Source organism: Ambystoma mexicanum, chromosome 9 (genome assembly GCF_040938575.1).
Source record: "Ambystoma mexicanum isolate Mex_15411 chromosome 9, UKY_AmexF1_1, whole genome shotgun sequence".
NCBI lineage: Eukaryota > Metazoa > Chordata > Amphibia > Caudata > Ambystomatidae > Ambystoma > Ambystoma mexicanum.
In genome coordinates this window covers 1,139,070,607-1,139,085,264 of record NC_090931.1, presented here as the reverse complement: position 1 = coordinate 1,139,085,264, position 14,658 = coordinate 1,139,070,607, and the positions used below count along the sequence as shown (strand labels likewise).

Below are 14,658 nucleotides of genomic sequence, written 5' to 3'. Positions count from 1 at the left end.
AAAAAAAATTACTTATAGTAAAGATTTGTCATACGTGACGTCATACTATGTGGAAAAATAAAACCATTGTGAGATTCTGGCTGGTCTACAGGGACCATCTACGTATACTTTCTATTGGGGGTATCATTGTGATTGGATCTCTAAGGTCAGGTGGATAGCTATGCCCATATTCCTAGTGCAAGTCATCTTTCTCTGTCATAAAATACACAACTTTTCATTAGCTTTCAAACTATATGGCTCTTTTCTACGTGGCGCTCTATAATTGGTTGGCACGCTTGTACCCTTCTGGAATATTCCACTCGCTAGCAGCACGCAACCTGGTACCCCAGGGGCTGGAGGGTTGGACTTGACCATGCCTCCCCACCCAATTATCCCAACATCCATCATCACTCCTGCTGTCTGCCATTCAATAAGTCTTTGAACTCGGCCTTGCAAGTATCACTGCACATGAGAATGGAAGGGTGTGTGAGCATGGTCTTATCTTCAAGTCTCTGTGTAGCTTGCCCAAAGTCTATTTTCAGCTTGACCATGTGACAGGAAACCACTCTTTGAGCTCCTTCTTCGCATTTAACACTATTAAATGAATAAATCCTAGCATTTCTAGTGTTTTTCCATTACACCTCAACAGGAGCTTGTCTCACTTCTCACATTAATTGTATTTTCTCAAATAGATAACCAGTTTCTTGACTGCCCCAACCCTTGACACCGGGCCAGACAACCTTTCTCGAAACTTCCTTCGTCAGCTGTTTTCATCAGCTGCACCACACTTTCAGCCCCTCTGTTCATGGGGTCCTAGTTGCTAAAGTGTGTGTGTGTGTGTGTGTGTGTGTGTGTGTGTGTGAGTGATGGCGACACCGCCTGCAGTTCATTCACTATGTATAGACAGCCTTGTGATTACTTAGTCTACTTGCGTTTCAACATATGTACAATTGTAAAACGATTTACCATTTACTTCAGTGCTTTCTGCACATGCAATCTTAATTTTGCTTGTGAAATGTTGCTCAATTCTTTACTTCGCCATCAGATTCTATAATATCTACATACTCTCTTGATTGGCATCTGATCTGGGTGTGTCATTTCTGCTTCATGTGACGTCACCAGTCATCTTTCATTCATCTTTACACTTCTCCCGGAACCTCCTTTAAAAGACTAATTTCTCCGCGGATACATCATATAGGGCTTTCTCAATGGATACCTCGTTTCAAGTACTCTTCGCAGTATAGGGACCATGATTGGCGTTATGTATGTCGCATTTTCTGATTTCCAACATGTAGGCTATATGTGGATGGGACTTCCGTAGAGGCACTTGGCTCCTCCTCTACACGAGGTTGTTGACGGCTTCCACAAATGTGATCTGTATTACGTCTTAACTACTTGGCAATGTTGGCTGCAGGCTTCTTTAATATTTTTAAAAGATCGATTAAGTTTGAAAGTTGGCTAATGTTTTTTTACATCAGATATCGCTTTACAATGGGTGAAATGCATTGCTCTTAGCTGATAAGTATTTTTAAAATAAGGTTGGTTTTAGAAAACAAACTATTATTTAGTAACCTTTTTCTATTTGCTTTTACTTGTTAAGCACAAAGAGTCCTGGCAGAATGAATATGAAATCTACAGCCTGCCTGGAATGAAGCATGAGAATATTTTGCAGTTCATTGGTGCAGAGAAACGTGGCACCAGTTTCGATACAGATTTGTGGTTAATAACTGCTTTTCATGATAAGGTAAGATATGCCGTGAACATATTTTCTTTTAAAATCTAAATTATTGCGCATTGAAAAAGATTTTGACACTAAAATTGGAAAGGTTTGAAAACATTCCCCCTACTTATTACACACTTGAGTCCATTAGAATAGACCAACACAAACTTTGTCATCCAGGCACTGTGCCATCTTCCAGCAGTTTTTCTCGAATGGTGGAAATCTCGTTTGCCTAACAGTGGGTAAGAGATGACCACAAATGTGTTTGCACCGCTTGCTAAGTATCTTAAGTATTGGCATTTGATGTATCTTACGTTTTACAAGATGCTTTTAATTGGGAGCAATTGCTGCCCTTGTTACATTGGTGCTTTGTTTTGTGGTATGCATTTATATTGTATTGTTTTGTTATTTAATGTCTTGTTTATATGTTAATGTGTGCCTTGCACATTGATGGATATGATATGTCATTTAGAAAGCGCCTGTACACAAGTGTTTGTAGGCGTTACAAGACTAGGGAGGGAAGACAGAGGAAGGACCGAACAAATGATCTTACTAGGCCTTGTCATTCTGATCGTGCAGGTGTGCTGACACAAAGTGCAGGGGGGAGAAGGGGGAAGTGCCAAGCAAAGGGAAAGGGTAAGTGCAATCGGGGCAGCAATTGCTCTGGGTAAGTGCAGCCAGGGCAGCGCGGCTCTGGGTAAGTGCAAGGATGCATGGGACTGTAGGGTTACAGTTAAAGTCCCTAAGTGTGCATTAGGCCTGGAGGCAGTGCAGGGGCGACTGATCGTGGAGGAGTCTGGAACCCAGTGAGACTCTGAGGGTAGGCAGGCCACCAGTCGGCGCAGCAGACAGGTAGGTCCGCTGGGGATAGAGGAGGCAAAGGCAAAAAGAAAGATCTTGAGCGTCTTCCAGAACTTCAGGTGGTCTGGCTCAAGTTTGAGAGGGTGCAGGGAGGCACCTGCGGAGGAGAGAGATCTACCCCCACTCTCTGCCTGGAGAAGTGTCTGACCCTCAAAGAGTTAGAGGTGGCTGAATGAAGGACTCGAGAAGGAAGGTGTTTCGGAAGAGAGAGTTGGATGTAGTGCGGGCTCCAGCCCCAGGAAGCGTTGTGGATATGCAGAGACTCTTGAACTTGATCCTTACAGCCACTGGGATTCAGTGGGGAGATTTCAGGGCTTGAGAGATGTAGTCCCTGGGCTAGAGGCCAAGGGCAAGTCTTGCAGCCCTGTTCTGGATTAGTTGCAGAGGGTGTAGAGTAGAGGAAGGCAGATTGAGAAAGAGGCTAGAGAGAACCAGGGCTCTGGAGACGATGAGCTTCTGGAGGAAAGTGAGGAAAGGAAGAATACCTCTAAGGAGGTGCAGCTGGTAGTGGTCATTCCTGTGAAGGTCTGTGATGTGAGGAGAGTGGAGTCGAAGATGACATCAAGGTTTTTTGCGTCACAGGAATACTAAGAAAGGGGTCCCAAGGAGGGCGGCCAGAGGGAGAGGGGGAAAGCGGGAGCAGGGGTCCATATCGGCATTAAGGCAGAGATTTTTGGAAGGGCACCAATCCTGAATCTCGGATAGACAGTCAGGAATGAGCGAGAGAGCAGAGGAAGCTAAGGGGAGCCTGAAAGAGCACAGTCACACACAGTTAAAGGAGAAGGTAGAGTTAAGGTGGGCCAAAGGCACCAAGTAGACCTTCAAGAACCAGGATGAGAGGTTATAGCCCTGGGGAACACCAGGGTCAGAGGTTAGATCCCTGGGGAAAACATGAGGAGAGGGAGGTGGAGAGAAACGACCCATGTTTGGACCTGCGAGGGCCGGTACTGGAGGAAGGAGGTCAACCACTCTAGGGCCTGATCCATGATACCTAGGTTCTCGGAGTCGATTGATCATGGTGGCGTGATTGACTGTGTCAAAAGCAGAGGAAAGGTCAAGGAGAATACGACAGAAGGAAGGCTTGAATCGAGATTAGTGAGCAGATCTTTACGGGTGTTCAGGAAAGCAGTTTCCGTGCCTCTGGCTGCTCTTAAGCCACACTGATGGTCATGGAGGCAACCAACAGATTCAGCGTGGATAGTAAGTTGGGAGATGGCCAGCTGTTCCAGGAGTTTGCCCAGGAAAGGAGTGATTGAGATCGGGCGATAGTTTGCCGGACTGGTAGGATCATCAGAAGGCTTTTTAAGGAGGGGGTGCACAAGGGAGTGCTTGAGGGAAGAGGGGAAAGTTCCTGTGGCAAGAGTGATTGCAGAAATCGGCCAAGCCTGGATCGAGGGTGTCAATGTTGTCCTTGATGTTTCTGGAGGAGTAGGGGAGCACCTGTTTAGATGACACTTTCATAGATCAGACTTGTCTAGAAACATCAGGTGGAGAGAAAGAGGAGAAAGGAGCAGGAAAGGGTGAGGCGGCCAGAGGGGTGGGCCGAGAGTAGTGGAGGGAGGGGAAGAGGAGACCTGGGGACAGGATGTCCTGAGTTTTAGTGGTGAAGTGAGAAGCCAGAGCCATACAGAGGTCCTGGGAGGGAACATGAGAGCTGGAGACTGCAGAAAGATTGGCCAGCTCCTTGCAGATAGTTTGGCCGTGTTAGAGGCTGCAGAGACGTGTGGGGTTTTCCAGTGAGATATTTGCACTTAAAAAATACATCTTTCTACTACTTTGCATTTGTTATGATCATACAAATACAAACATTAAAATGCATGTCAGAAACATTCCCCAGAATAATCCAAGATTAAAAAACCAACACCTTATTTTGACAATAAAAAATATCAGATTAGCAGATTTTATAACTGATAAGTCTCTTCTCTTGGTTTTAACGAAGTATTAGGATTTTCTTTTTTACTGCTTTCCTCCTGTGGACTTCTATGGGATACCCTTTCTCTTTTGCTTTTGTTTGCTTTCTGTCCTAACATTTTGGAGGTAGGTAAAGCCCACAGCTTTACTTATCTTGCTGTCTCCAGCATGGGGTCTGGCATGGATTCACATGCTCATGAATATTCCCCGTCGTCAGGCCGGGAATCCTCGGTAAAGAAAAAAATCAGTAGTTTCGTTTCTGATCTGTCTTTCTCAGTAGTAACCAATCACTGGTCTCTGGGTCATACTGCCCCCAGCCAATGACTGCCCTCTCCCTAAGCCCCGCCTCTGGCAGCCATCCTCAGATTTTTACCGCACGCTCAAGTGTTGAGAGTCCTCGTGTTTAGCTCTCGAGCTTTTGCTGCGTCTTCACGCTTTTTTCAAAGAGAATTTCTCATTTTTCGGTCAAATAGAGCCTCAAACTCCATCGTCTCTACATCCGATTAACGGGGATCCGTGTAAGATTTTTCTACGCCCCTCAAGGGTGAAGATTCCATCGGGTTACGCTTCTTGGAGGAGTCCAGGAGTTTCTGCGGCCTACCCGAACATGGCCCAGGAGAAAGGAAGCTCGACGCCCGGAAAGCTGTTCAGGGTCTGCCCTTGATGCCAGCTGCAGAATGTGTTCAAGGAGGACGAGCACTCGAAATGTCTCTACTGCCTTCATGAGGACAAAACGCACGTGGAGAAGGACACTGCGTTTTGCAGGAACATGTTGGAACGGACCATCAGGGACTGACACCTTAGTTTCTCCAACAGGCTGGAAGGAAAGAGCCCGTCGGGTGAGAAGAAGAAGAAGTAGTAGTCTGAGCGGTCTTCTAAGTCCTGTGAGGGCGCTCCGGCGACGGGGGCCCAAAAGAAGGCAAAGCACCGCGAGTCCGCGGGCACCGGGAGCGCCGAACGGTCGGGCTCCTCGGCTGCCAAGCAAGGGTGCACCTTCTCCTGCGCCATCAACCATGAGCCAACGCTCTGGCTCAGGGAAGAGGAAGGCCGAGAACCTGGCGAAGCTTCTGGAGAGGCCCCGGTCGAGCTTGAAGGATGTGGCCGAGGGGGGAGCGAGGTGGTGACCCTCCCCCCAAGGTGAAGGCCACAGGCCCACATAAGGTGGTAAAGGCCTTGATTCACCCGGCAAAGGCCTCTATCGAGGAAGTCGCGGTGGCCCTGGCGCAGCCTGTGGGGGCTACACCAGTGGAGGTGACCTCGGGGCCCAGGGTCTCCCCGCCTCCGCAGAGGGAAGCCTCTTTCAGAGCCATCGAAAAGACCCCCGTGAAGACCCTGGCGGAAAAAGAGGGGGGGTGGCCATTGTGGACACGGACACAGCATCCGAGGAGGAGCTGGTAGAAGTCCTAGAGGGCCTCGACGAGGGCGTCGAAGAGGCCCGTTGCCACGGGAGGGATTCCGACAAAGTTGACGACTCTAGCGACGGCGGCACCGGCGAGGGTCCTAGTCACCCGTCTCTTCCAGAGCCGCAGGACAACTCAGCGGCCATTTTGTTGGCAATACAGTCCTTATGTTCGGAGATAAGGACGAGATTGCCCTTGCCACCGAGGGAGGAACCGGAACCAGGCTCGACGGAGGAGCCAGGCCTGGCGGGAAGCCCCCCAAACAAGAGAAGACGGATCCATCCAGCCCCGCCTTTTCAGCCCTCGCGGCCTATTCAACCTTTGCCCACATCCCACATCCCCCGTCCCTGGGGATGACACGGGAACGGACACGGCCACGACGGGTACCGACGATGGTGGTGACGACGGGACAGAGCTCCCATCGCCCTCAGCCCAGCCCGGGCCTCCCCGCCCGACAAAATCGGATCTTTCCATGCCATCATCGCCAGCTATGCCCCAAAGAGAAGAGGGAAGGTTTCTTTTACCAACGGCGCGAGGCCAAGAGGAAAACAGTCCTCGCTGTGCCTCTGCTGGATGACATCTGGGACGAGGGTCTCACCCTCCTCAAGAACCCGTCTATGACGCCTGCCAAGAGGGATCGGTACGAGAAGAAGTACCGGGTCCCCGACGTGGCCACTTTGTGCCTACGGCACAACCGACCCCTGACTCTGTTGTCTCAGCGGCGGCCAAGAAGCAATCGGGGGGTGGGGGGCATCGGCCTCAACGTCAACTTCCCCGCCGGACGGCGAAGGAAAGAAGCTGGATGCAATGGGACAACGAGTTATCTTGTCGGCGGCAACAACGATTAAGGCGGCCAACGCCCTCGCGATCGTGGCCCGCTACGACAGGGAGTTATGGTACAAGATCACCCCCTTGTTGGACTTCCTACCGGACGACAATAGGGCCGAGGCCCTGGAGATCTTGCAAGAAGGCGAAGTGGAGTTGGACCACGCCATTACGGTGGCAACGCACATTGCCGACACCGGTTTCCGCCAGCTAGGCAACAGCGTTTTCCTTAGTCAAGGAGGGTGGCTCAAGGCGACGGATTTCCACCAGGACGTACAAGCCAAGGTTTTGAACATGCCGTTTGACGGGAACAATCTGTTTGGGGAAAACAGTGGATGAGTCCCTCCAAGCCATCAAGGCGGACACGGAGACAGCTAAGGCCGTAGGCGTTCTCTGGCAACAAAGGCCGTCCTTTCAGAGCACCGGAGGCAAGCTGGGTGCCTCCAAGTGATTCGGCGGTGGCTCCTCTACGTACCACCAAGCGGCCCGCTCCTTGTCACATGATGCTCAAAAAAAGTGCCATTGAGCTCGTCCCGAAGAGGCTCCGGGGCTCTGCAGTATACTCAAGGTACTTCCTTGTGAAAAAGGACAGGAGGATGGCGACCCATCCTGGACCTGCGGCGACTGAACAAGTACATCAAGGCACAGAAGTTCCGGATGGTCACCCTCCAGCACGTGCTGGGACAGCTGGAGGAGGACGAATTCCTGTCGTTGTTGGATTTGGAGGATGCATACTTTCACATCCCCATTTTAAAAGGACACCGAAAGTTCCTCAGGTTCCTGGTCCAAGGGCGGCACTACCAGTTCAAGGCCCTCCCGTGAAATCGGCACCCAGGGTTTTCACCGAGTGTCTCGCTCCAGTGGCGGCATGGCTGCGCCTTCAGGGGATCCACGTCTACCCCTACCTGGACGATTGGCTCATCCGCGCAAGGATAAGGGAGCTCGCCGTGGAACACACAGCAAAGACCGTCCAGCTACTCACGGACCTGGGGTTCTGCATCAACTTCCCCAAGTCCCACCTGGTCCCCTCACAAGTCGCACTGTTTCTGGGAGCCAAGCTCGACACAGTGGCGCGTCTGGCCTCCCCGTCGGAGGAAAGGACAAAGGCCATCCTGGGCAAGGTGCAGCGTCTGCTGGCCACGGACGTGGCCAAGGTGTGAGGTCCATCGAGTCCCTCCTCTGGATGATGTCCTCTTGCATATATCCCGTGCACCCTCTGCAGGCTTCGGATGCGCCCTCTACAGGAGTTCCTCGACGCCCGCTGGATACAAGCAACGGGCAGCTTCGAAGGCAGGATCCCTCTCAACGAGACCTTCTGTTTAGCGATCCGGTGGTCAGGCACCCGCACTCATCTGGCGGCAGGAACAGATTTTCAGACCCCCGCCCACCAGGTGACGGTGACGACAGATGCCTCCCTGGAGGGGTGGGGAGCGCACACCGGAGATCTTCACGCGAGAGGCCTTTGGCCCCCGGAGGAGAAGCCGCTCCACATCAACATCCTGGAGCTCCGGGCAGTGTTCTGGGCCCTCAGGTCCTTTCTCCCGTCCCTCAAGGGCAAGGTTGTGAGGATCCTGACCGACAACACCACCACAATGTTTTACATCCGGAAGCAGGGCGGAACCAGGTCCCCAGCCCTATCCAAGGAAGCCCAGGATCTGTGGCATTGGGCCGTTGCTCAAGGGATGTTTCTGGTGCCGTTTCATCTGGCAGGGATAAAAAACACCATTGCCGACTCTCAGCAGAGATCTGCGCTCGTGCCACGAGTGGGAACTATACCAGGACCAAGTGGACCGACTCTTTCAGCGATGGGGCAAACCCCAGATCGACCTGGTCGCTACGGTGACGAACTCCAAGTGCCAGAGGTTCTCCAGCAGGTTTCCCCAACCGAGGAGCATGGGCGATGCTTTCTCTTTCCCCTGGTACGGCCTGTTCCTATATGCGTTCCCTCCGTTGCCGTTGCTGCTCCGACTCGTCAACCAGCTCAAGAAGTCCCGGTGCAGGATGATCCTCGTCGCTCCGGCGTGGCCGAGACAGATCTGGTTCCCGGACCTCCTGGACTTGTCAGCGTCCCCACCAGTCAAGCTGTCAGCGGACGAAGATCTTCTCTCCAGAGAAGGAGGCGCCTTTCTTCTCATGACCCAGAGTCGCTGAACTTGCAGGCCTGGCTCCTGCAGCACGAGAGTTTGGAGGGTACGATATCCCGGCCGACTACAGAGAGGTTCTTGCGAAGGCCAGGGCGTCCTCAACTCTCAAGTGCTACGGACATAAGTGGAAGAGGTTCTCTATCTGGTGCCGGGCACAGAAGATGAACCCTCTGCGGATTACGGCCCCTCAGGTATTGCCGTACCTACTGTCGCTAGCCAAAGCTGGACTATCTCACGCTTCAATCAAGATACACCTGGCAGCGATTTCCCGATACACCAGGACTACAGGGCGGTCATCCCTGTGGTCTCATCGCCTGGTTAAGGAATTTATGAAAGGACTGTTTCGATCATTCCCGCCGGTGAAGGCACCAGCCCCGGCGTGGGAGCTCAACATGGTGCTGAGCTGGCTCATGGGTCCGCCATTCGAGCCGTTGCATTCGGCCCCGTTGAACTTTCTGTCGTGGAAAACAGCGTTACTGGTGGCCATCACATCTGCACGACGCGTGGGAGAGATCCAGGCGCTATCCTGCAAGCCTCCATGCCTGACCTTTCACGATACGAGGGCGCACCCCTCCTTCATGCCCAAGGTGCCGTCGGACTTCCCTCTCAACGAGCCCTTGGTGTTGCCAGTTTTTTTCCCGCTGCCGAGAGGACTTTGCACTCGCTGGATGTAGCTAGAGCGCTGAAGTTCTACGTGGACCTAACGAAGTGTTTTCGGAGGACATCACAGCTGTTTGTGAACTTTGGACCTGTAAACCAAGGGAAGGCTGTCTCGAAGGCTTCCATTTCCAGATGGCTCTCCGGCTGCATCATGCACTGTCATCGGATGGCAAACCGACAGTTGGCCGTCCGAGAGCCCATTCGACCAGAGCTATCGCTGCTACCACGGCGTTCTTGTCTGGTGTGCCCCTGCTGGACATCTGCAGGGCTGCTACGTGGAGGTCGACGCACACCTTCACGAGATTCTACTGCGTTGACTGGGAGTCCAGGGAGGAGTCCAGGGTCGGCCAAGCAGTGCTGCGCAACCTGTTCGCCTAAGGTGAGCCTGGTGAGGAGGTAAGAAATGCTTAATGTTGAGTTTTGATGTAATGCTTAATGTTGAGCCTTTGCCACCTCCCGTGGTTGTGCATGTGTGTACTGCTATGTATTCTTATATTCTCCATGCTGGAGAAGGAACAAGTTACTTACCTGTAACTCTTGTTCTCCAGCATGGGTCTGGCATGGATTCACATGCAAACTCTCCCTCCTACCCCTCTGCGGCTCTTCACTTGGTCATACTGCCACTTCACATGCTACCAAATCTGAGGATGGCTGCCAGAGGCTTGGCTTAAGGAGAGGGCAGTCATTGGCTGGGGACAGTATGACCCAGAGACCAGTGATTGGTTACTACTGAGAAAGACAGATCAGAAACGAAACTGATAATGATTTTTTTTCTTTACAGAAGGGCCTGACGACGGGGAATATTCATGAGCATGTGAATCCATGCCAGACAGTTACAGGTAAGTAACTTGTTCCTTAACTCACTCTTATGTGGAAACTAATTGGTCCCTAAGACTATCATTGCTGGGAGACTGTCTTCTTTAGTGAAGTTCTTCTATTTTCAAAGCTGCACAAATGACCTTAAAGGTAAGTTTCACTTGTGTCTTTATAATGTTTTCTTTTGGAACTTTGTGATTACAAATACAATGGGCCTCATTACGAGTCCGGCGGTAACCGAGTGTCATGACCCGGCGAAATTGCCCCTTCTGGACCTCATGGTCATGTCACAAAGGGCTTGTACTCCTTGTTCCTTCCAACATGGCCGTACCAAGCTCCGTGCTACACACTAGCTTTCACGTCGTGGCACGTACTATAAATTGGTCACACCCCTGCGGGTCCGCGTGTCTCAACGCTATCTTCGATAGTGACCCGACGTGTGTTTGCTCTCTACATTTGTTTCCTTGATCCTCTAACTTCCTTCCTTGCCTTTTTTCCTGTTCCTGGATTTTCCCCCTACATTGCTTGTTTATCGCTAATCCTGGACACCCTGGAACCACGAACATCCCGGAACTGTGAACGCACTCTGCAACCTGACGAGGCTCGGGCGAGCCTATTCAAGACCCGAACCACCCACAGGAAGAGTCCTGCAGCCGAACAAGGGAGATCCCGATCACAGGGGAGACAGGGGGAGATTTACCACAGTTTGAGACGCCGAACGATCAATACGGATTCTACCATGGAGAATGCTATTCAAGACCTAATGCGCGGAATTCAAGAACTTTCCACAGAGATCCAGAATATAAAAGGCGAGAATGCAGCGCTAAAACAGCTCGCCTTGTCAAGCGACTCCGCGAACAAGGACAGCGTATTATTGGGAGGAGTGGTTGATAAATACGACGGTTCAACAAAGACCTTACGTGGATTCCTGGATTCTTGTTTGGTACATTTTACCTTCAAACCCTACTATTTCACAACTCCTAGGGCTAAGGTGGGCTTCATAATATCGCATCTTTCCGGTAATGCCCTTACATGGGCCACTCCTTTCCTCAATTCAGGGGATGCTCTCCTGGATGATTATGAAGGGTTGTTCGTGGAACTCAAGACCATGTTCAAACGACCGGAGCTGGTTCACAGTGCTCAAGAAAAGTTACTTGACTTCCAACAAGGATCCAAAGACATGTTGACCTATGTTACCAGATTCAAACAGCTAGCCAAAGAGGCGGACTGGCCCCTGGAAGCCAGTTTTACTTTGTTTCGCAGAGGTCTAAATGAAGAGATTAAGGACGAGCTAGCCAGGGTGGCACGTCCTAGTTCATTCCAGGCCCTCCTGGACTTGTCTATGCAAATAGACTTTAGAATCCAAGAAAGAAAGGCCGAAAAGAAAAAGAATAAAGTATCAATTCAAAGAAACTCCCTAGAGAATACTACAAGGACAGAATCTGCCAAGAGTCCGAGCACTGATTCTGAACCCATGCAACTTGGAGCCTTTCGTGGACCAATTTCCCCGCAGGAAAGGTTAAGAAGAATACACACAGGCTTATGCATGTATTGTGCCTCGAATAAACATCTAGTTAAAGAATGTCCTCTGGCTCCTCCCCGACGCTCGGGAAGCGCCAGCTCCCGATCCTAAATGGAGCAAGGTTTCGGGAGAGTGATGTTTGCTCCACATCAATTCCATCCTTGAACTCTCCTGGACAAAACAAATTTGTGATATTACAGGCCTTTTTATCGCCATCCAAGGACAAGGTCTACCCCATACTGGCCTTGGTGGATTGCGGAGCAATGGGAGTCTTCATTGATCAAGATTGGGTCAGAAGTCATAACATTCTGTATGAAGCAAGAAGTTTTTCACAGCCAGTGGAAGCAATTGACGGAAGACCTCTTTCCTCAGGACCCATAAGTCTGCAAACAAGGGAGATCCATCTTTCCATAAATCATCATCCAGAAATAATTGTGTTTGACATTATAAAATCAGCCCATTACCCCTTGGTTTTGGGCATGCCCTGGTTACAAAGGCACAATCCATATATCAACTGGACGGCCGGATCCTTATTCCTGGGTTCGGAGTTCTGTATGAACCATTGTTTAAACCTGGATACCTCAGTCACAACCCCTAAAAGTCTACCAAGGTGTCCAGAGATACCACTCATGGTTTCCAATATTGTACAAGTTCCAGAGATCTATCAAGGGTATGCTGATGTATTCTCTACTGCCATCGTTAAGCCTTACCTCCACATAGACCCGAAGACTGTGCCATAGATACTGAACCCTCAGCAGTGATTCCCTTTGGCAGGATGTTTATCCTTTCAGAACCTGAAAAGAGAGCCCTCCGGGAATACCTAGACACTAATCTTGAGAATGGCACCATAAGACCTTCAAAATCACCTGCTGGTGTTTCATTGTTCTTCGTTCCTAAAAAGGATACCAAAGAGCTCAGACCTTGCCTGGACTATCGGGGCCTAAATCAACACACCCTGAAAGACAGATACCCACTACCCCCTGATCTCGGATATCCTTGAAGCTGTGAGAGGTGCAGTGATATTCACGAAACTGGATCTCCGAGGTGCTTACCATTTGATCTGTATCCGGGAAGGAGACGAATGGAAAACAGCCTTTAGAACACCCTTTGGTCACTTTGAATACCTAGTCATGCCCTTTTGGTCTGGCTAATGCTCCCGCAGTCTTCCAGCGTTTGATGGATAGGGTGTTCTCTGACATGTTATTTCTCAATGTTATCGTCTACCTGGATGACATATTGATCTTCTCAAAGGATTCCTTGAAACATGAAGAACATGTAAAGGCAGTACTTCAACATCTCTGTGAAAATCAACTCTTAGCCAAACCAGAAAAAATTTTGTTTCATGTTACATCAGTTCACTATCTGGGGTTTGTCCTTAGTTCAGAAGGAATTAGTATGGACCCTTCAAAGGTGAAGGCCATACTGGCTGGGCCCGCCCCAACATCTGTAAAGCAAATACAGTCCTTCCTGGGGCTTGCCAACTTCTACCGGAAATTCATTCCCACCTTTTCCGAGATTGTTCAACCCATTGTTAATCTCCTGAAGAAAGACGTTCCATTCAACTGGTCTATACCACAAGACAAGGCATTCCAACGCTTGAAAGAAGAATTCACTCAGACCCCCATCCTGGCCCAACCTGACATAAATTGTCCTTTTCTAGTGGAAACAGATGCCTCCAATTACGCCATAGGAGCAGTTTCAAAACAAGAATCCGATAAGTTGGAACATCCCATTGCTTACCTTTCACGGACCCTGACTACCAGTGAGACTCACTACTCAGTTCTGGAGAAGGAGTTATTGGCCATTCGTCATGCCTTCACTGAATGGAGACATCTACTCCTGGGTGCTAAATATCCAGTTCAAGTCCGTACTGATCATCGAAATCTTCAGGTCCTACAATCCATGGAGTGCAGGAACAGTAGACAAGCTCGATGGAGATTTAACAAGGGGGGTCCTGGGAGTCCCTCTGCCAGACATTAGTCCTGGTTATGAGAGACTTACCCAGAGTCTTCAGGACAAAGACTGATATGTTTGGGATATTTCTTCTCTGTGAAAAGATAGTGAGCTAAAGACTCTGGGTAAGTCTCTCGTAACCAGGACTAATGTCTGGCAGAGAGACTCCCAGGACCCCCCTTGTTAAATCTGCATATTTAAGTAACTTTGGGTCTCACCCTAAGTTACTAGGGGAATCCAGACGTGGACCCCTTGCTCACTATTCTTAGAGAGGCACAGATCCACCCTACTGATGAGGTCCAACCAGACCGAAACACGTGTCTGGGGTTTCTGTTGGTACTCTTGTTCAGAGGAGAATTGCCTCGCATTTCGGTGCTGGACTGCCCCAGGGCAGGACAAAGACTGATATGTTTGGGATATTTCTTCTCTGTGAAAAGATAGTGAGCTAAAGACTCTGGGTAAGTCTCTCGTAACCAGGACTAATGTCTGGCAGAGAGACTCCCAGGACCCCCCTTGTTAAATCGACAAGCTCGATGGGCCTACTTCTTTGCTCAGTATCAATTTCAAATCTCACATGTTCCTTGACCGCAAAACATGATTGCCGATGCCCTTTCTCGGCGTCTCGACTACGGTCCCTTGGAGGATAAGATCTATCCTAAAATGTTTCCACCTACAATCTTTGTCGCTCAAGCGATCAATCTCCTGGAAGAAATCAGAGTACAGACTCAATCATCTGAACTCTGGAAGGACATATCCGAGAAAAATCCCTGGCGTTTGACAATCAAGGAAGGATATTTATTCAAGAACAATTCAGTGGTCATTCCGACAAAAGAACTTCAACAGAAGGTAATGAATCTATGCCATGAT

The 14,658-nt window shown here is 50.1% G+C and overlaps 1 protein-coding gene across 3 annotated transcripts in view; it reads left to right on the top strand.

Moving 5' to 3' along the window:
• ACVR2A (activin A receptor type 2A) overlaps positions 1 to 14,658 on the top strand; it is an 853,417-nt gene that overhangs the window by 461,712 nt on the left and 377,047 nt on the right. For all 3 annotated transcript variants that reach the window (XM_069616514.1, XM_069616513.1, XM_069616515.1), the window contains one exon: positions 1,580 to 1,723. In XM_069616514.1, coding sequence (XP_069472615.1) covers positions 1,580 to 1,723 — 144 coding nt within the window. The remainder of the gene's footprint in view (positions 1 to 1,579; positions 1,724 to 14,658) is intronic.